Source organism: Diceros bicornis, chromosome 34 (assembly GCF_020826845.1).
Source record: "Diceros bicornis minor isolate mBicDic1 chromosome 34, mDicBic1.mat.cur, whole genome shotgun sequence".
NCBI classification, from domain to species: Eukaryota; Metazoa; Chordata; class Mammalia; order Perissodactyla; family Rhinocerotidae; genus Diceros; species Diceros bicornis.
This window is the reverse complement of record NC_080773.1, coordinates 22,293,620-22,313,854: the sequence shown is the minus strand read 5'-3', so window position 1 is coordinate 22,313,854 and position 20,235 is coordinate 22,293,620. Positions and strand designations below refer to the sequence as shown.

The following is a 20,235-nucleotide window of genomic DNA, read 5'->3' as shown; positions in this document are numbered from 1 at the left end:
GAGAAAGAGGGGCCTGTCCCGTGGGGTAGTGGTTAAGCTCGGCACACTCCACTTCAGCAGCTGGGGTCCGTGGGTTCAGATCCTGGGCGCGGACCTATGCCACTCATCAGCAGCTGTGCTGTGGTGGCGACCCACATTCAAAATAGAGGAAGACTGGCCACAGATGTTAGCTCAGGGCAAATTGTCCTCAAGCGAGGTGGGGGGGTACGGGGTGGGGAGAGGAAGATTGGCAACAGATGTTAGCTCAGGGCAACACTTCCTCAGCAAAAAAAAAAGGAGAAAGACAAAGATCCTGGCTCTACCACTTGTCGCAGCTGTGCGACCTTGGGCAGGTCAGGCAACCTCTCTCTACCTCTGTTTACTGGGCAGTAAAATGGGGATAATAATAGGACTGCCCCCCCACCAGCTTGTTGAGAGGCTCAAACAGGTTAATACATGCACAGGGCTGGGAGCAGCACCGGGGGTATAGTAAGTGTTCAAAAAATGTTAGCTACTATTATTGAATCAAAATGTTGGGTAGATCACTAAGTGAAAGAAGCCAGATGCAAAAGGTCACTGCCTTAGTCCGTCTAGGCTGCTATAAGAGAACACCGTAGATGGGGTGGCTTATACACAACAGAAATTTCTTTCTAGTTCTGGAGGCAGGAAGTCCGAGATCAGGTCCCAGTGTGGTCGGTGAGGGCCCTCTTCTGGGTCACAGACTTCTCACTGTGTCCTCACACGGCAGGAGGGGTGAGGGATCTCTCTGGGGTCCCTTCATAAGAGCACTAATCCCATTCGTGAAGGCCCCACCCTCACGACTTAATCACCTCCCACAGGCCCCACCTCCCAAGGGCATCATCTTGGGGGTTAGGTTTCAACATATGCATTTTGGGAGGATGCAGATATTCACACCATTGCAATCACATATCGTATGATTCCGTTGATATGAACTGTCCAGAATGGGCAAATCTATACAGACAGGAAGCAGATGAGAGCTCACCAGGATCTGAGGGGAGGGGATGGGGAATGACGGTTAATGGCTACAGGGTCTCCTTTGCGGCGTGATGAAAATGATTCGGGTAGAGGTGATGGTGCCCAGCATTAGAAATGTATTAGATGTCACTGAACTGTACACTTTAAAATGGCTAATCTTTATGCTATGTGAATTTCATTTCAAAACAATTTTTTTAATTTGTACTTTGGAAAACCCAAATTGGGTGGGATGTATCTTGCTCTCCTTTTCAGGCCGCGAGACCTGTGGCTTTGTTGTTCTGGATGGTTTGCGCCCTTCTCTCTTCCAGGCCTGATACCCCACCCACACCCCGGGCCTTAGCTGGCGTTGTTCACAGTTTCTCCCCTGGGTCTTTTGATAATTTGCTGTGGGACTTTGGGACTCAGTTTCCTTGTCTGTACCAAGAGAGGATAGGATCCATTTGTTTCTAACGTGTCCTCGAATTCCATGGGCCTAGGCCTTACTTGAGCCCAAGTTGGCAAACCCCTTCACCCTCCTCTTCCCACCCCAAAATGCTGACCCTCTCCCTCGGCCCTGGCAAGACTTTGCCCAGGGCCTGTTAATCAGCCTCAGAGTGTCCCCCTCATCCTGGGCTGAAGTGCGAATTCTAACATCTCTCAAAGCCAGCCTGTGGCCCCACATTCCTCTCAGAAATCCAGACAGTCGGGCCTGGCCCCGCGGCATAGTGGCTGAGTTCGCATGCTCCGCTTTGGCAGCCTGGGGTTTGTGGGTTCGGATCCCGGGCACGGACTTACACCATTTGTCAAGCCATGCTGTGGTGGTGTCCCACATACAAAATAGAGGAGGATGGGCACAGATGATAGCTCTGGGCGAATCTTCCTCAAGCAAAAAGAGGAAGATTGGCAACAGTTGTTAACTCAGGGCCACTCTTCTCACCGAAAAAAAAAAAACAAAAAGAAAGAAATTCAGACAGTGGTTCTTTGGATCTTTCGCCCCGGATCTAACCGGATGCACATGGTGAGCAGAATTACTCAACACTCAAGGACACCTCTAGCCCCGGGCCATCTGAAGTGGCAATGTCTCCAGACTCGCAACGTCCTGGTCCTTCAGGCCAGCTGCCCTCAGAGATGACACCCACAGAGTCACATGAACAGGCCGTGTGGTTATCTACCCTCAGAACTGGCTCCTGACAGGGCTGCGTCCCTTCAGACCACCAGGGCAGCCTGTGTCCCCTCAGATCCCCCAGCGTGTTGCCCAGCTCACTTCAGGCCAGGGCTCCCTGAAGGGAAAAGCTCATAATCACGGTAATAAACCGCCCCCATATTCTGATCTCCTGTTACATTGCCCAGGCCGATGCTAAGGGCTTTCGCTACGTGCTTTTGTTTAATCCTCCCGTGTCCTCTGGGGTAAACACTACTTTCATCGTGTTTCAGACATGAGGACACGAGACTTAAGTGGAATCCCTTTTTTTTTTTTTTTGTGAGGAAGATCAGCCCTGAGCTAACATCCGATGCCAATCCTCTTCTGTTTTGCAAAGGAAGATTGGCCCTGGGCTAACATCTGTGCCCATCTTCCTCTACTTTATATGGGACGCCGCCACAGCATGGCTCGACAAGCGGTGCGTTGGTGCGCGCCCGGGATCCGAACCTGCGAACCCCATGCCGCCAAAGTGGAGCACGCGCACTTAACAGCTGTGCCACTGGGCCAGCCTCTTAAGTGGAATCCTGTGCCAAGGTCAGCTAAGAAGTGTGAGGGCTCATCTCTCTGCCCCTGCTCCCCATGCCCTGGACCATTATCCTCTCCAGCCTCCCGGGAGCATCAGGTGTCTTTCTCTCCAGGTCACCCGAGTCCTGGACACCTGTGGGGTTCCAGGGCAAGGCCTGGAGTGGTAGCAGGGGCAGCTGCCCTGGAAAACGGCTCCCATGGCCTTGGCTGGGGCTGGGGGACGGTGGGGAGGGCAGCGCCTGACACCCCCCCGCTAGGGGCCTCAAGGCCCAGAAGCTCGAGTTACTGTTGTCCCACAAGCCCCAGGGGCCTGCCAGCCTGCAGCTGAGGGAGGCGGTGCAGAGAGGCCCAGACAAGCCAGCTTTTAAATAAATAATTAGGAAGATAGGAAGGGAAGAGCTGGGCCGTCTCCAGTCCACCAGTCCCCAGATTGCAGCCAGGCCAGAAGCTCCCCTGCCCCTTCTCCCAGATGTCCCCAAGCGTCCCACTACCTCCTTTCCTTTCTGTTTCTAAGAGTCAACCCACGTTACCAGACTCCCCACTGCGTGCCTAGCCCCGAGCAGGGCGATACTGGGGACACAGCGGTGGTCGAGATGGTCGACCCCCAGCCCAATGGAGCAGACAGATCCATCCCCAGACAGTGCCCACCCAGAGTGGGCAGGACTCCAGGGGTGGGAGGAGCCTGGAGGGAGACCTGAGCCAGCCTGGGGGGTCTGGAAGACTCAGGGGTTCCCTGAGTTGAAATCGAAGATCTTGCTCAAGTCAAGAGAAAGACCAGGGCTTTTCAAACTGTTTTGAACTTGAGGCACTCGATACACAAGAGAATATACATTTTACTTGCAACACAGTATGTACAGGTGTGCACAGACACACGTAAATTAAAATTTCACAAAATAACTGCTTTTACAATATGCTCTGACATTTAATATTTTTTTAATTAACTGGTTGAGAGTCACTAGTTCATTTCACACCCTACTAATAGGTGGACACCTGAGGTTTGAAAATGGAGATGTATGGACCGTGCTAAAAACCCCCGGACTCCAGTCAAAAGAGTGGAATTCTAGAATCAGCAAGGGCGGTGGTCTTCAGGGCTGTTCACCGATATTCCCGTTCTCCTCTCCTTCCGGGCATGTGGTCGGATTTTACTTCCCTCTCTTCTGAAGTTAGCCTTGGAGCCCAGGAATCTGCATTTTAACATGGGCAGGGAGCTGTTAGATGGGAAGCTTAAGAAACAGTGACGTAGGGGGTAAACTCCACGAGGACAGGCCAGAGTCCTCCTTGGCCTCCACTGTGACCCCCGCAGGACCCAGCACAGAGCTGGGTGCTTAGGTAAAATGTGTTGAATGAATGATTTTAACTTCAGCCTTTTATTTCTATTTACCTGATCTGGCTCCTGCCCCCTGCTCCCCTTGAACTTTCCCTTCTAACCAAAAGGAACGATTCTTGGTTTCCTAAATTTCTCACCTCCAGGTGTACCCTCTGCGTGTACCCTTTTCTTCTTCCCTTCACTGGTCAACTCGGACATCCTTCAAAATTCAGCTCAGATGCCCCCTCCTCCAGGAAGCCCTCCCTGACTCCACTTCCCAGGCTGGGTTTCCCCCCTGGGCTCCCCTACCCCAGCCCTGCTCACTCTGGGTCATCGCTGTCTGTCTCCTGCACTGGACTACGAGCCCAGGAGGGCAGGAGCTGGGCCTGTCTCAGTCACGGCTGGGTCCCTGTACCACCCGCCGCAGGGCCAGGCACACAGGAGGTGCTCAGAAAAAGACTGCTGAACATGTGAATGCGAATCTGAGGGAGGAGGAGAGGCTGGATCTTCTGGGAGCTCCTAACCACAGGTCTGATGGAGGAGGCTGAAGCCCTGGAATGTACTCCATCCCTCCCACTGACAGACTCCTGGTCCTCAGGGAGGTCACCATGCAGAACAATACCCATTTCTCAGGTGGCAAACTGAGGCCAGGAAGGGTCCAGATTCCCCACCACTCAGCCCAGCCTCCTCCTGGCCCCTCTCACCTCCTTCCCAGAGCCCCAGGCCTTTTTATTTTCCCCAATGACGAAATCTGAATCTGGGTGGGAGGTTTGGCCGAGCGGGAAGACAGCTGGCCGAGACCAGTTGGTGTATTTTCCTCTCCAGGCCTGAGAGGGCAGGGGGTGGGACACTTCCGGCCAATCCTGGACCAAACCCTCCAACCTTCCCCTCTTGGCCCAGACCCACCACGTTCCCCAACGGCCCTGGGATTCCAGGGGCCCCGTGAGTCCTGGAGGCCCCTTCCTCCCTCCTGTCTCCCCGTCTGGCCCCCCTGCACTCAGAGTGGGTGGGCAGGGACCAGGCTGAGCCCGGCCTACACTCGTGTTGCCCAACTGGCCTGGGCCACTTCTCCGTACCCAGGGCCCCGATTACCAGGAGGGCTGCCAGAAGCTTCCCCGCCCCCAGCCTAGCCACCGGAGGCCACAGCACCTGAAACCCCACTACCTGATCCCACCTGGAGTCTCGCAGGCTCTGTCCCTCTGTGGGCCCCAGGGCCTGAACACTGCCAGGGGAAGCATCAGCCCGTGAGTCTGTGTCTGGGGCGCGCACGCAGGAGGCCTTTTTCACTTTTGCCTTAGATGTAACATAGATGTCCCAGGGTCACGACAGCCTAACGTACCAGGTACCCCGAGGCTGTGGTTCGCCGGGGCTTGGTGCACATGAACTTGACCCGCCCCTCCGTGATCACTGACGTGGATGCTCCCGTTCCTCGCCTTTCACAGCCCAGCAGACTGAGGCTGGAGGACTGGAGTGACTTGCGCGGGGCCGTTTAGCCGATATGCAGTGAGACAGGAAGACGGATTCCGTGGCGCCTGTGCCGAACCGCAAAGCCACTGCTTTCCTTCCGGAAGGCAACCATGCCGGGCAGTTTCTCTGAATTCGTGCAAAGAGTCCATGCATTTGAAACAGACGCCGTTTTATCTTCACCTGTCTTCCCCCCAGATGTTATGGTGCCCCACCGTCTACACCCTGTGTTTTCCTCCTTCACAATATTTCTTGGTGACCTGATTTATTACTGAAACTTGCCTCCGCCCAGTTCTGCATTGTCTCATTCTTGTTGACGTTTCTGGGTGTTGTGTTTTGTGGATGTGGTTTGTTGAGTGATTGAAGGAATGAATTATTGAATAGACAGATGCTCAGCTGCGGAGTCTGGACTTTATCCCGAGGGAAGCCACTGGGGCCACTCAGAGGGTGGGGTGACTAGGTTAGATCTGTTTTGGGGAACATTCCAGGCTCTTCTCAACTCTGGGGCTTTGCATGTACTGTTCCCTTCGCCTGGAATACTCTTTCCCTGGGCTTGGTCCTACCTCTTCCCATCTTAGCTGCGAGGCCTCCTCCTCCAGGAAGCCCTCCTTGACCCCCAGGCCAGGTCAAGCATCCCTTCTGGGCTCCTCCCTCCCAGCCCTGCTCACTCTGTGTGGTCACTGTCTGGGGATGGGTCTGTCTCCCCCTCTAGACTGTGAGTCCCCAGGGGACAGGGCCAGCTGTCTTGGTCATCACTGGGTCCCTGACACCGCCCATCACAGGGCCCAATAAATGATGGTCCCTTGAAGGAAATGTCTCTGGGGAGGAGCCGTGTGCAGGGCTAGCTGTGGGGTCTGATAGAGGTTGAGGGAGCAGGCCGGGGTCAGAGATGCCTGAGTTCAAATCCCCTGCCCAGGTGGGGGATTTGGATCACAACAAACCTCATTACCCCCATCTGCTTCTAAATCAGTAAAACGGAAGAGTGAGCTCTCAAAAATCAGCAGAGATAAGATAACTGCGGACGGCACTTCAAACAAGGCCGGAAGCCTCTCCTCCAGCTGCCTCAGGGCTCTGCACCTGCTTTTCTCTTTCACTAGAACGTTCTGCCCATACTGTCCCAGGGAGCTCCTTCTTGTCATTTAGGTCTTACCACAAATGTCCCCTCCTGAGAGTGGCCCACCCTGACCACCGCATCTCTGTCTGCCTGACAGCACTTTCTCTCTCTCCAGCGCTGATCCCCCTCTGAATGCCCAGGGTGACTTCCTCGTCCTCCCCTCACTAGAATGCTGGCAAGGAGTCTTGTCTGTTTTTTTCTTGCAGCTGAATCCCCAGCACCTTAAACAAGTGCTTGTCCCTTAGCAAGTGCTCAGGAATGTTTGTAGAATGCACGGAGGGCTCAGGAATTGTCCCCTCGTGTTTTGTATCGAGGGTCACGGTGTGCACGATTGAATTTACGCTCACATTGACTCTAGGGCGACTGAGGAAACCGAGGCTCAGCTGGTAAGTGGTGGAGCCAGGATTCGAACCCAGGTCTGTGCCGCTTTAGGCCCACACTCTCAGCATCTAGCACGGAACCAAGCAGACCGGAGTTTAATATGAGTTTGTTGAGCGAATATGACTTCAGACTAGGAGGTTGGGATGGGGGATGGGGCTTTCTGAAGGAGCTGGTGTCAGGCTGGGAGGATTTGGGAGGGGGGAGTCTCCGAGAGACACGGGAAGGAGGTCCGCAAGGCCACATGTGCCTGAGTGGGGGGTCCTTTGGAATCTGGGCAGGCTCAGCTCGGCCTGGCCCCGCTGCCTCAGATCCTGCAGGATGTCACCACAAGATCTCAAAGCTGGGCCAGCCCCGTGGCTCAGCGGTTAAGTGCACGCGCTCCGCTGCTGGCGGCCCGGGTTGGGATCCCGGGCGCGCACCGCCGCACCACTTCTCCGGCCATGCTGAGGCCGCGTCCCACATACAGCAACTAGATGCAACTATGACATACAACTATCTACTGGGGCTTTGGGGGAAAAAAGGAGGAGGATTGGCAATAGATGTTAGCTCAGAGCCGGTCTTCCTCAGCAAAAAGAGGAGGATTAGCATGGCTGTTAGCTCAGGGCTGATCTTCCTCACACACACACACAAAAAGATCTCAAAGCTTCTTCCCAAGCGTGTCTAGGTCTGGGGTTGGCGGTGACCAGAAGGGAGAGCTCACCACTAGGGCCCAGGAGCCTCTGGAGCTGGTCTGGGCCCAAACCATGTTCTTCAACAATAACAATAAGAGTATGAGTTAACTTTATTAAGGGCTAGACTGTACCTTATCTAAATGCTTTGCACATATGATCTCATTTGGTCCTCAAGGAGGCATGATCTATTATTCTTCTTCCCACTTCACAGATGTGGAGACTGAGGCTGTTAGAGGTTGTGACTTGCCTGAGGCCCCATGGCTGCTAGAGGAGGAAGCTTCTGAGGTTATTGCTATCTAGAGTCTTCGAGCAAGTGTGAATACCTGAAATGTTATCGAGAACAGGACAGGTGGGGAAGGACTTAGGATTTCGACACAGCCAGGAGGCATAGGGAACCATGACCGATTTGCTGGAAACCATCCAAATGACCACCAAAAGGGAATTTAGGGAAGTGGCAGAGCGGGCATGGTTAGAGCCTCCCCAGGTGTGGCCTCAAGGCGAGAGACTTCCTCTGGCCATCAGCCCCAGTTTTGCCCATCTGGAGAATGGGTATAATAGTGAGACCAAGCTCACCAAGCCATTATGAACATTCCAGTGAACCCAGGTATATGCATTGGTCAAAAATCAGCAAATGTCACTTAAGATTTGTGCATTTCATTGTATGTAAACTTTACCTAAAAAGAAAAAAATGTGTGCAAATATTGAACTCTGCTTAATGAATGCACACTGAAGTGTTTAGAAGGAAAGTGTACTAGGTCAACTTAAAGACAAATTTGCCAGTTATATTACTCTCAAAGTGAGTTTATTTGAGAATAGCCAAAGGAATTGCAATTCAGGACTTGCACGCTATGGCAAACCATAGGCAAATCCAGCGAACAAAGGAGGGGAGCTGCTTTTATAGAGAGTAGGGAGGGGCTGTTCTAAACCAAAGTCCATTGGGAGAAAGTGACAGTTCAGGGCCTCAATGGCTTCTCATTGGCTGAGGTGCAGCATTTCTCATTGGCCGAGCTGCGGCATTTCTCATGGGCTGAGCTGTGGCATTTCTCATTGGCTGAGCTGTGGTGTTTCTCATTGGCTGAGCTACAGCGATTCTCATTGGCTGGGCTGTTGCTGGGTGGGGAGAGAAATCTTCCTTCGGTAGTAAAGTAGTTTTACTTCCTGTCCAAGATGCAACTGACCGTCTCTTCCTGGTTGGTGTAATTAACGATGAATGATAGGGCGTGAGGCTCCCCCTACAGGCCTTCCTGACTCCAATTTAGTTAAGATTTCTTTCATTAATTTCCACAACTGATATCTGCAACTTATTTCAGCATGTATCAAAAAAAGAAAGTGAACGGATGGGTGGATAGAGAGAAAATGGATAGAAATATGATAATGAAATATGGTGAAACAGTTGTAGACGCTAGGTGGTGGGTATATGGGCGATCGCTGTAAAATCCTTTAAACTTTTTTGTACGTCTGAAAATTTTCATAATAAAATATGGGGAAAAATATGTGGCGAAAGCATTTGTAAAAGCATTAGCATTGTCATTAAATTGAATTATAATTTTTAATGGATGAATTGGAAATGTTTACCTAGGGGGGAGTGGATTACAATCCTAATGTAATAACTGCCATTAATTGAAAAGTGTGGGGCTCTGACCCGGGAACACTTGTTTTAAAAATTATTAACACTATTAAATAAATAACTCCATCGCATTTAAATCTGACACCAATCACGCGAGGGATCTGCATTTTACATTTCAGGAACTGAAGTTCGGAGAGGCGACGAAAGAGCGAATTCAGGGCGGAGGAGGAGTTCCAGGCTGAGTCGATTTGCAAATGAGCCACCACTGCAACACCTGCACTTTCCGGAGATCTTCGTGCCAGGGGACCGTGGCGGCTTAACGGCTCCAACCCGCAGTCCCATTGCTTTGGCGGGAAAAAAAAAAGCATCCTCTAACGCCCCGCCCCCTTGGGGCCCCGCCCACAAGGCCCCGCCCCCGGACAGAGCCATTGTTGCTCTGCCTTCTGTGGGCGACCTGGCGGCGCTCCGGCCGCAGCCCCGCCCCGCGCGCGCAGGAGGGCTCCGAGCGCCCCGCAGCCAATCGGCGGCCGCGGTGGGTCCCCGCCTTCTCGAGCCGCGCTCCCCGCCTTAATCCGCGCAGCTTCCGCCGAGCCGGCTCAGAGCCACGCGGCGGCCGCGAGGTCTGCCCGGGGAAAACGGCCGTCACCTCCCGGAATCCCAGACCGCGCTTTCCCCCCCAGGGACCTGGATCTCCTTTCTCGGACCCAAGAGCCTGGCTCTCCTCTTCCCGGAGCTCCGCCTTCCGGCCCCCCAGACTCAGGCTCCCCAGCCCTCCGTTTCCAGGACCCAGGCTCTCCGGGTCGCCGCCTCCCGGATCCAGGCGTCCTGGATCTGCGCCACCAGACTAGCCTCTTGAAGACCTCCGCCGCCTGGGCGCCTTCGGCCTTCCGGAGCCAAGGACCCCGGGTCCCAGCCTGAGAGACTCGCATATTCCCAACACTCAGGGCCAAGAAACCCAGGTGCCCCGACTCGCAGCCCTCGGGCGCCGGGCACCACCTGGAAGAGCGGAGGAGCCCCAGCGCCCAGCCTCGGGATCTGGGACGCTCCGCTTCCAGGAGCCAAGGAGCCGAGGCGCTGTGACCTCAGAACTCCGAGGAACCCTGCAAAGTTCCAGCCTCCAGGCTCTGTTACTCAACTCCCAGTTCTAAGGAGCGTGCGCGCCCTGGGAAGGAGCCTCAAGGGCTCCCAGCTTCCAGGCGCCAAGGAACCCCCGGGGCGTTCGTCATGGTGGCCGATCCGCCGAAGGGGGACCCCAAGGGGTTCGCGGCGGCGGAGCCCACCGCGAACGGTGCCCTGGCGTTGGTCCCTCTAGAGGACCCAGGCGCGACAGGCGGCGGTTCCCGGGACAAGGTGCGCCGCTGCCTTCGTGCCAACCTGCTGGTGCTGCTGACGGTGGCGGCCGTGGTGGCGGGCGTGGCGCTGGGGCTGGGGGTCTCCGGGGCCGGGGGCGCGGGAGCGCTGGGCCCCGCGCGCCTGGCGGCCTTCGCCTTCCCCGGCGAGCTCCTGTTGCGCCTGCTCAAGATGATCATCCTGCCGCTGGTGGTGTGCAGCCTGGTCGGCGGCGCCGCCAGCCTGGACCCGAGCGCGCTCGGCCGCCTGGGCGCCTGGGCGCTGCTCTTTTTCCTGGTCACCACGCTGCTGGCGTCGGCGCTCGGCGTGGGCTTGGCGCTGGCCCTGAAGCCGGGCGCCGCCTTCGCCGCCATCAACGCCTCGGTCGGGGCCACGGGCGCTACGGAAGAGGCCCCCCCCAGCAAGGAGGTGCGCGATTCGTTCCTGGATCTTGTGAGGTCAGACACCGCCCGCCCGTGGAGAGGGGGGACGGGGATGCGTGTTAGCGGTGGCGGGAGTGGCCACGTGGACAGGAGGGGGTCTTTGGGTCTTCCAGGGCCGGGACGTTCCCAGGGCCTCAGGAAGACGGCGACGGGATGGTGAGGGAAGCCCTGGCCTCTTAGGGGTCAGGGTACAGAGGGTGAGGGCAGAGTCCTGGGGAAGAAGGCTTCTAAATGTGGGGGCCTGGGGACATAAGTGGGACCCCACGTGAAGGGGATAAGCAAGGAAGTCTTATAGAGCGAGAAGAAAGAGTAATGCTTTGCGGTTTTGGGACACATAACAGGGTCTCTCTTGTGAGGGGTGGGGATTTTTGGACAGCTAAGGGCCCAGGATGGGGCTTCTGGATAAAGATTTGAGTCCAGGGTCAGAGGGCTTGAGACCTCTGGGTAAGGAGGCCCTGGAGGACCTGGGGAGATCCCAGGGACCCCCACCGAGCGCGCTTCCCAGTGCCAGGCTCCCCACACCATGCATCACCCTGATGCAGCCAGGTTCTTTCTCAGCCTCCCTTCCCCGCCCAGGTCAGCGGGGCTCTGGTGGCTTCCCCTTTTTATATGTTCCTGGTAAATCCTGCCACCTCCACTGACTCTCCATCCCATTTCCTCTCTCTGTCTGGGCTTCCCCCCACTAGGCTGCCCAGAAGGGGGCTGGTTAGAAAAGGTGCAGATTCTTTTCCTTCTGGCCTCTGCTCTCCCCTCACCCCCCCCCCCCCCCCCCCCCGAGAATGGCTCTCCCCACTTTTAGGGAGGGCAGACTGCGGGGTCCACGTGGCCTTGCCTCGGGGGCTTGCTGATTCAGTGTATCCAGGTTGGTCGGGGACTTCCTGGAAGTGGGAGGAGGAAATGATGAGTCAGGGAACCGGGTTCCCCCAGCCTCCCGGCACATCAGTGCCGCAGAGGTGCGAGACTGGGGCAGGCTTGGTGTCTAGAAGTGGCAGTGGGTGGGCGCCTCCTGGCTGGGGGAGATTAGCTGGGTCATGGCCCAGCCCTGGCTGGCCCGGGTGGGTCCAGGCCAGCCTGCAGACAGGCACACCCACTCAAAGGCTGTTTGTGTATACAGGCTTCCCCCGTGTGGTGCCAAAACAGACATACACAACTCACGCTCAGCCAGCCGCTGGGAGACTTAGCTGGGAATCTCAGAGCCGCACAACCTTACAACTGACACAGCCGGACACAGGCACACAGTCACGGCTGGGACATGTCACACTGACACATCGGTGTGCACCCACTGTCACACACACCCCACTGGATACTAACACCGCTTTAGCACTAACAGTCACTCACTGATACCACCAACCACACCAACACACTGAGCACTGCCTAAACACACGCTCAAGAGCACATACAACCTCACACACCTGCGTGGCTGCACACCAACAGTTTTCCACTTCTCTGAAGACTAACCCGCCACCCCCAAGCGGATACCAACACTTGACACCCTGTGTAGGGACCCACGGCAACAGCTGTATACCCACATCTGTGGTGGGAGGGAGCATGCTCAGTGGTTAGGACTAGGCAGCCAGATGGCTGGGTTCAAATCCCAGCTCTGCCACTCCCTGGCCAGGCAAGCTTCTGTACCTTTTTGTGCCTCAGTTTCCTTTTCTGGAAATAGGATAATAGTGTGTACCACTGAGGGCTGTTGTGAGGATTCAACGAGTGGATTTATGAAAAGCATTTACCACAGCGCCTATAGGCGTGTTTGATGTTATTTTCATCTCACTCTGAGACACACGAGGCACTTGTCGACTCCCTCCCAGGCTCTGGGGTATAATGCATGCTGCTGCTCACTGAAGATGCACATTCATGACACACACAGCCATCCCTTGTCGCCCTCTCTCACCACCGCTTTCCAACACACCCACACCCTCCCACCCCCCAGCCAGCCCCCAGCCAGCTCTCTTCTCGGGCCACAGCCCTCCAGGAGGAAGTGGCTGATGCAAGACGGCCACAGTATTAAGTTTGCTGCTTGGGGTGGAGCTGAGGCCCCGGCTGACCCTGCCCCGGGCCGACCCTGCCCCGGGCCGCCTTGGGAACCAGCACACCTCACCCCTGCTCTGCAATCCCCCGGGGCCAGAACACCGGCCCGGGAGACAGCTCAGAGCCCCCACACCCTGGAAAGGTGTGCGGGCCCAGAGCCAACTCTGCGTGACTGAACCTGGCTGGGGCACAGGTGGGGGCCACATTTGGGTGCAAACCGTGCCTCCAAGGTTCTGCCTACCCCAGGAGGCCAACCCAGCCCCCCAGCATCCCCCATCTCCTCCCTCTGTGGTATCTAATAAACCCCCCTATGTCTGTCTCTGCAGAAATATCTTCCCCTCCAACCTGGTGTCTGCGGCCTTCCGCTCAGTGAGTCCTCAAGGGGTGTCCTAAGGGGGTGGGCAGGGAGGGAGACAGCCTGTTGCAGCCTCTTGGTGCCTGATTTTGGGGTGATACCTGGAAAAACACACATGCCCACATATTTACAGGCCATGATATTACAGGGTTCTTGGGTGACCTCTGAAACCCATCCATGCCCCTCATCGAGAACAGAGAATATGGGTTCCAAGCCCCCTCTGGGTTCTAATTCTAGCTGTGTGACCCTGGGCAAGTGCCTTTACCTCTCTGAGCCTTGGGGGTCTGAATAGTCCTGCCTCAGCAGGCCTGCTGGCCAGATGAAATGAGATTGTGTTTAAGGGATGCTTAGGGCCGGCTTTGAGCATTGTTAGTGCCAGCATGGAGTGGGGGAACCTTGATGACAATTGACACTGACTCTTCCCAACCCCACCCGCAGTATGCCACCTCCTATGAACAGATATGGATCAACGGAACCCAGGTGAAGGTGAGAGCAGGAAAGGGCAGGGTGGGGCCCCACCCCTTGGCCCACTGTTGTGGTGTTTCCATTTGGTTCCTACCCCAGCCTTTGGGGCCCTCTGGGTCTTACAACATTTGCTGTGCAATGTGTTTTAAAACTCGCTGCAGCCCCTCCCTGATTTCTGTCTTCTCTGCCTTTCTGGAATCTTCATTTTGCCCCCTCTTCTCCCTACCCCACTCATCCTCAGCCTGGCAGCCCAAGTGGTTTTTCCAAACCGTGACCTGAGCCTGCCTCTCCCCTGCCTCAAGGCCTGTCATGCTCCCTAGTGCCCTCGGAAGAAAGCCCGGGCCCCTGCCCAGCCACCCGCCCAGCCTCATCTTCTGACTCTGCCTGGCTCGTTCCACTGCAGCCACAGTGGATTTCTTTGTGTTGTTTGAATGCCCAAGTTGCTCTCATTTCTAGGCTGTTGCACATTGTTTCCTCTTTCTAGAACCTTCTACCACCCCTTTTTACCTGATTTACCCCTCCTGTTCTCCAGGTCTCAGTCTCTTCCTCCAGGAAGCTCTCCCTGATTCCCTCTTACCCCCCAAGGTGGCATCCACCTTTTGGTTCCCACACTCCCCTGGGGCCCCCATTCCAGCCCTGCCCACTCTGGGTGGTCCCTGGCCACAGGCCTGTTTCCCCTGGACCTGGACTGTGAGCCGTGGGAGGAAGGGGCCTGAGGAGCCGTCTTGTCTCTGCTGGGTCCCGGCAGTGCCCAGGACAGGCCCCCTCAGTGACTGTGCAGGGTGACTGAGCACGCCCCTCCCGGCGCCATCTGTTCCCTGCCCCAAGGTGCCCGTGGGAGGTGAGGTGGAGGGCATGAACATCCTGGGCCTGGTGGTGTTTGCCATCATCTTTGGCGTGGCCCTGCGGAAGCTGGGACCCGAGGGAGAGCTGCTCATCCGCTTCTTCAACTCCTTCAACGATGCCACCATGGTGCTGGTCTCCTGGATCATGTGGTAGGTGATGGAGAGGGGCCGGGGCTGTGGGATAGGGCTCCATCCACTCCTTGGAGCCAGATGGCCTGGATTCAAATCCAACATCGACCATTCCCTTGCTGTGTGACTTTGGACAAGCGACTTACCCTCTCTGTGCCTCAATCTGTAAAACGAGGACGATGCTGTATTCCGTGAGAGCTAAGACTGATACCAGCACCTTCTTGATCTTACTGGAAGGTGACAAAAAGCTGAGCTGTGGCCACAGCCTGGCTAACCCATCTCAGTTTTAGAGATTTAAATGGAATCAAGTGTTTGCCTTTGGGTCAGTGATCTAAAATAGTGCTGCTTTATCGAGTTATCATGAAGATGAAATGAGTGACTGAGGTATAGGTAAGGTACTTAGAAAAGGCTTTAAATGCCTGACACCTACTGGAATTTACTTAATGGTGGCTACGATTATTATTGTTATGAGCTTTGTTAAATGACCCCTGATGATCAGGGGGAAAACCTGTGCAGAGGCCGCCACCGTTGCCCCCTCCCCCAGTCTCATCTCCACACCATCTCACACAGATCCTCGGGACCTACCTGGATCTAGAGGGTCAGAAATCAGGAGAAGGGTCAGGGTTGCTGCATTTTTAACGAATCTCACACCCCCACCCACCCCGATTCCAGGGCAGCCGACATCTAAGAGGCTGCTGTGTGGGAATGGAATGCGCCTTGACTAATAAAAACTCTTTGATGCACAGGTAGGTGTGTGGGCACTTCCAGTCGTGTGCCCTACAACAAGTTACTTATCCCTCCGTGCCTCAGTTTCCCTATCTGGAAAATGGGGTTGGCAGTACCAGGCACAAATGAGTTCATACGTGTCAAGTTCTTGGGACAGTGGCTGCCCTATTGCATGCCTACAGTCAACAATCTTAGCTAATATTTATCAAGTACTTTCTTTGTATAACTTCTGGGCATATCTGACTGGCCAGAACTCGGGCATTTGGCCAAAGCTAGCTGCACAGGTGGCTGGGGAATGGCGCCTTTCTTCTGTTGCTAAAGAGGAGAAGGAGTTGGGGGACAACTAGCCATAGCGAGCAAGCAGACAAGGAGGTGATCTTGGGGTGCCTCCTGGCTGGGAGACACGAGCACCCCGGGATCTTCCCTCCAGGAGAAGGCGCCAGTAACCCCAGCTGAAGTTTATAGATCACTTATTGTGTACAGAAAGCTCTCAAGTCACTTCAACTGGAGTCTCATGTCATCCTCCCCACATTCCTGTGAGGTTGGTGGCATTATCGTCCGTGGTTTATAGACCTATTAGGTTTTGTCTGATTCCATGATAGCTGCAGGAGATTCAAAATAGGAGCTCCCTCGTGGGTTTGTGGGGAAGATTCAGTCACGTTCAAGGGCACATAAATGGTTCACACCTGGGAGTTGTTAAGACCTGAGCCACGGTCTTTTTATTTTTCAGGACGTGGTGAGAGGTTATTAGTTTAAGTCATACCAGCTGCTATAACAAACGAGCCCAGAAAATGTAAATGACTTATGCATGGTGGATGTTTCTTTCTCGCCCGTGTGTTAAGTCCAAATCTGATTGGTGACTCTACTCCAAGGGGCAGTGGATGAGTCTCAGCTTCTTTGATCTCCCGGCTGCATTATCTTCAAGAGGAGAGAGCACGGGGGATGGCAGGAGAGGTGCCCAAACCTCAGCACGCACTGCTCTGGGCACCTCCTGACCGCGAGGGAGGCTGGGAAATGGTCAGGCCGTGTGCCAAGCGCAGTGCCCGACCCTGAGGGGGCACGTGGGCAGTCAGCCATCTGTCTCCTGGGTAATTAGGTACGCCCCTGTGGGCATCTTGTTCCTGGTGGCTGGCAAGATCGTGGAGATGGAGGACGTGGGGCTGCTGTTCGCCAGTCTCGGCAAATACATCCTGTGCTGTCTGCTGGGCCACGCCATCCACGGGCTCCTGGTGCTGCCCCTCATCTACTTTATCTTCACGCGCAAAAACCCCTACCGCTTCCTGTGGGGCATCATGACGCCGCTGGCCACTGCCTTCGGGACCTCCTCCAGGTGTGGCCTTGGGGCGGACCGGGGTTTTTAAGCTAAGGGGCCTGGGGCGGGCATCAGATGTCTGAAGACCCCTGGAATTTTGTGTTGGGGACATTGGATCTGGGTACAGGGGCCCTGCTGTCATAAGTTTCTCATGAGGTCTTGGACCCCACCCACCAACTTAGGAAACCACTGCCTTCGAGATTTCTTCCTTCCCTTCCTGAGAACCCCTCCTCCTCCCAATACCCTGCCCTGGGGACTGTAGTGCTCCAGCCCTGATCCAACCTCTGGGAGCACCTCCCACCTCTCCTGGGTATTTCGTCCGTCTCTACTGGCCCTGTCCTCTCAGAACCCCACCCTCCCTGCAGCAGCATCCCCAAAAGAGCATAGTAATTCTTAGTCGAGGTCTCTTATTGGTGGAGAAGGGGAGGGGGTGTGGTCAGTGAGGGGATGCTGGGGGCAGGGCTCTAGGCTGGTGGGCGGAGCTTGGGCCAGGGATGCTGGGCTGTGTGGGCGGGGCCTGGGCCAGGGACCAGGGGAGGCAGGGCGGGGTGCTGTGGGCGGGGCTTGAACGGTGGGCGGGGCCAGCCCCGGGCGGCCTCTCGAGTTAACCCAGCTCTGGTCCCTCGCAGCTCCGCCACGCTGCCGCTGATGATGAAGTGCGTGGAGGAGAGGAACGGCGTGTCCAAGCACATCAGCCGCTTCATCCTGCCCATCGGGGCCACTGTCAACATGGACGGCGCCGCCCTCTTCCAGTGCGTGGCCACGGTGTTCATTGCTCAGCTCAACAAGCGATCCTTGGACTTCGTGCAGATCATCACCATCCTGTGAGTGCGGGGTGGCTGCGGCTAGGACCTCCGACCTACCAGACCCTTCCCCTGAGAATAGACACAGGTTGGGGGGAGCGGCGACCCCGTGGTAGCCTCTCCCTGACCTCCCCTCCCCTCCACCAGGGTCACTGCCACAGCGTCCAGTGTGGGTGCGGCCGGCATCCCGGCTGGAGGGGTCCTCACTCTGGCCATCATCCTCGAAGCTGTCAGTCTCCCGGTTCACGACATCTCCTTGATCCTGGCTGTGGACTGGCTGGTGTGAGTGCGGGTTTGGGGTTCAGGGGGCCTCCTGGGAAAGAGGATGAGCAAGAGGGTCATGGAAAGCCCCTGGGCAGAAGAGAAGAGGAAGGAAGGAATTCTAGAGGAAGGGGGATGGCACCTGGAACGTTCCAGTAAGAGGGCAGGAAGGGATCTTTGGGGTTCTACGAGGAACCCCAGGAAGGTAGCATGCCGGAGTGGTTAAGAGAACAGACTTTGTCCAGGCTACTTGTGTTCAAATCCCAGAGCCACCATTACCAGCTGTTATGACCTTGGGCACCTAATCGCTCTGTGTCTCAGTTTCTCTGTCTGTAAAATGGAGAGAATGGTTAGATGACTTAATACATGCAACCCCCTTAGAAAAACTACTCAGAACAGTAGTAAATGCTACATCATTGTTAGCTATTACGGTAAAGCTATTAAGAGCAGAAAAGATCAGAAAACAGTTTGGTTTCAAAAGTTACACATGGAGTTACCGTACATCTCAGCAATCCCACTCCTAGGCGTATACCCAAGAGAATTGAAAACATGTCCACAGAAACTTGTACACGAATGTTCATGGTGGCATTATTCGTAATATCGAACAGGTGGAAACAACCCAAATGTCCATCAATTGATGAATGGATAAACAAAATGTCAAATATCCATAGAATGGGATGTTATTCAGCCGTAAAATGGAATGAAGCACTGATACATACATACACACTACAGCATCTATGATCCTTGAAAACATGCTGAGTGAAAGAAGCCAGACACAAGGGACCACATAGTGTAGGATTCCATTTCTATGAAATGTCCAGAATGGGGAAATCTGGAGACAGGAAGTAGATGAGTGGTTGCCTAGGGCTGGGGGAGGGGGGAATGGGGGCTGACTGCTTAATGGGTGTGGGGGTTTCCTTTTGGAGTGATGAAAATATTCCGGAACTAAAAAGTGGTGATGGTTGCACAACTCTGAATATACGAAGAACCACTGGATTGTATACTTTTAAAGGGTGAATTTTATGGTGTGTGAATTATAGCTCAATTTTCTAAAATGGCACACAGACACACAGAAAGTATGAAGGGAGAGGAAGATCCTTAAGATTCTGAGGAGGAGAATTTAGTATTTCAGGGAGAAGGGGAGGGCTGGATGGGTCTTTTTGGTCTCCAAGTAAAGAGAGGGATGATTTTTTGAGGTTCCAGAAGAAACGGATCTTGTGTTTTGTTGGAAGAAGGATGACTGGGGTCCAGGGATGGTGGTGGAGGAGGTCTCTGGGGTTCACAGGCAGAGGAAGTATGATGGGACACTTTGGGATTCCGGGGGAACGTAAGGGAGGTAAGGAGCCTCTGGGGTTCTAGATGAAAAGATCTTTGAGGTTCTAGGAGGAAAGGCTATTTGGGACCCTGGGAGGAGGGAGGTGTGAGCTACTGGGTCTCCGAGGGTTCTGTGAAGAAGGCGTGATGGGGACTTCAGGATTCCAGGGTTGGGCCCTGACCCTCCCCCTCCCTTCCTCGTCACTCCTGCAGGGACCGGACCTGCACCATCCTCAACGTGGAAGGTGACGCCTTTGGGGCGGGCCTCCTGCAGAGTTATGTGGATCGTACAGAGTCGCAGAGCTCGGTCCCGGAGCTGATCCAGGTGAAGAGTGAGGCGCCCCTGGCTCCACTGCCGGTCCCCACCGAGGAGGGGAACCCCCTCCTCAAACACAGCCCGGGACCCGCTGGCGATGCTGACACTTGCGAGAAGGAATCGGTCATGTAAACCCCAGAAGGGACCTTCCCTGCCCGGATAGGGGGCACCCGAGAGACACTGGCGTCAGGAGACACGGATAAACGGACAAACTGGGCCTCTGGGGCCCCTGCCCACACACTCCGGAGAGCCTCCCTCCTGGATGTCAGATCTGAGAGGCCTTCCTCCTGGGTGTATGTGTCTGTGTGTGTGAGTATGTCTCCCCAGTCCTCCCAGTCCTCAAATCCTGTCCCTGTGCAAGGCTCGGAAACAGCAAGATGGAGAAATAGCATCCTCCACGCCCCATCCCGGGAGCCTGCCTGGCCTCCCTGTCTCAGGACATGGCACAGGTCACCGCGCGGAATTCTGTTCTCTTTAGAGGAAGGATGTTCTGACAGGTTGCCAGCTCCTTTGCTGGTTTTTTGGCGGCTGTGGCTCTAGTTGTGTGTGCGTGCGTGTGTGTGTGCGCTATGACTCCATGGTACCTCGCACCTGGTCCCCAGGCCCTCTGTTCCCTCCACAGTAACAGAAACGCTCCCAGAAACCCTGGGGGGAGACTGAGGACAAATATTGCAGTCACTCCAGAGGATATTTTTTAGCAATAAAATTGTCAAGTATATCTAA

General features: G+C 55.2%; 1 protein-coding gene across 1 annotated transcript; it reads left to right on the top strand.

The window, feature by feature from the left end:
- Positions 1–9,780: 9,780 nt before the first annotated feature.
- SLC1A5 (solute carrier family 1 member 5) lies at positions 9,781–20,235 on the top strand. The gene is made up of 8 exons (XM_058529680.1): positions 9,781–10,970; positions 13,313–13,355; positions 13,780–13,827; positions 14,635–14,801; positions 16,603–16,836; positions 17,448–17,642; positions 17,769–17,903; positions 19,410–20,235. The coding sequence occupies exons 1-8, from the start codon at positions 10,408–10,410 to the stop codon at positions 19,642–19,644; spliced, it is 1,620 nt and encodes a 539-aa protein (XP_058385663.1). The 5' UTR covers positions 9,781–10,407; the 3' UTR covers positions 19,645–20,235.

Excerpts from the sequence above, each read along its gene's own strand:
- SLC1A5 (XM_058529680.1), top strand. The coding sequence starts at position 10,408 with ATGGTGGCCGATCCGCCGAAGGGGGACCCCAAGGGGTTCGCGGCGGCG. Across the intron at positions 13,356-13,779 it reads TGTCTGCGGCCTTCCGCTCA|TATGCCACCTCCTATGAACA; the intron begins GTGAGTCCTCAA and ends CCCCACCCGCAG. Across the intron at positions 13,828-14,634 it reads TCAACGGAACCCAGGTGAAG|GTGCCCGTGGGAGGTGAGGT; the intron begins GTGAGAGCAGGA and ends CCCTGCCCCAAG.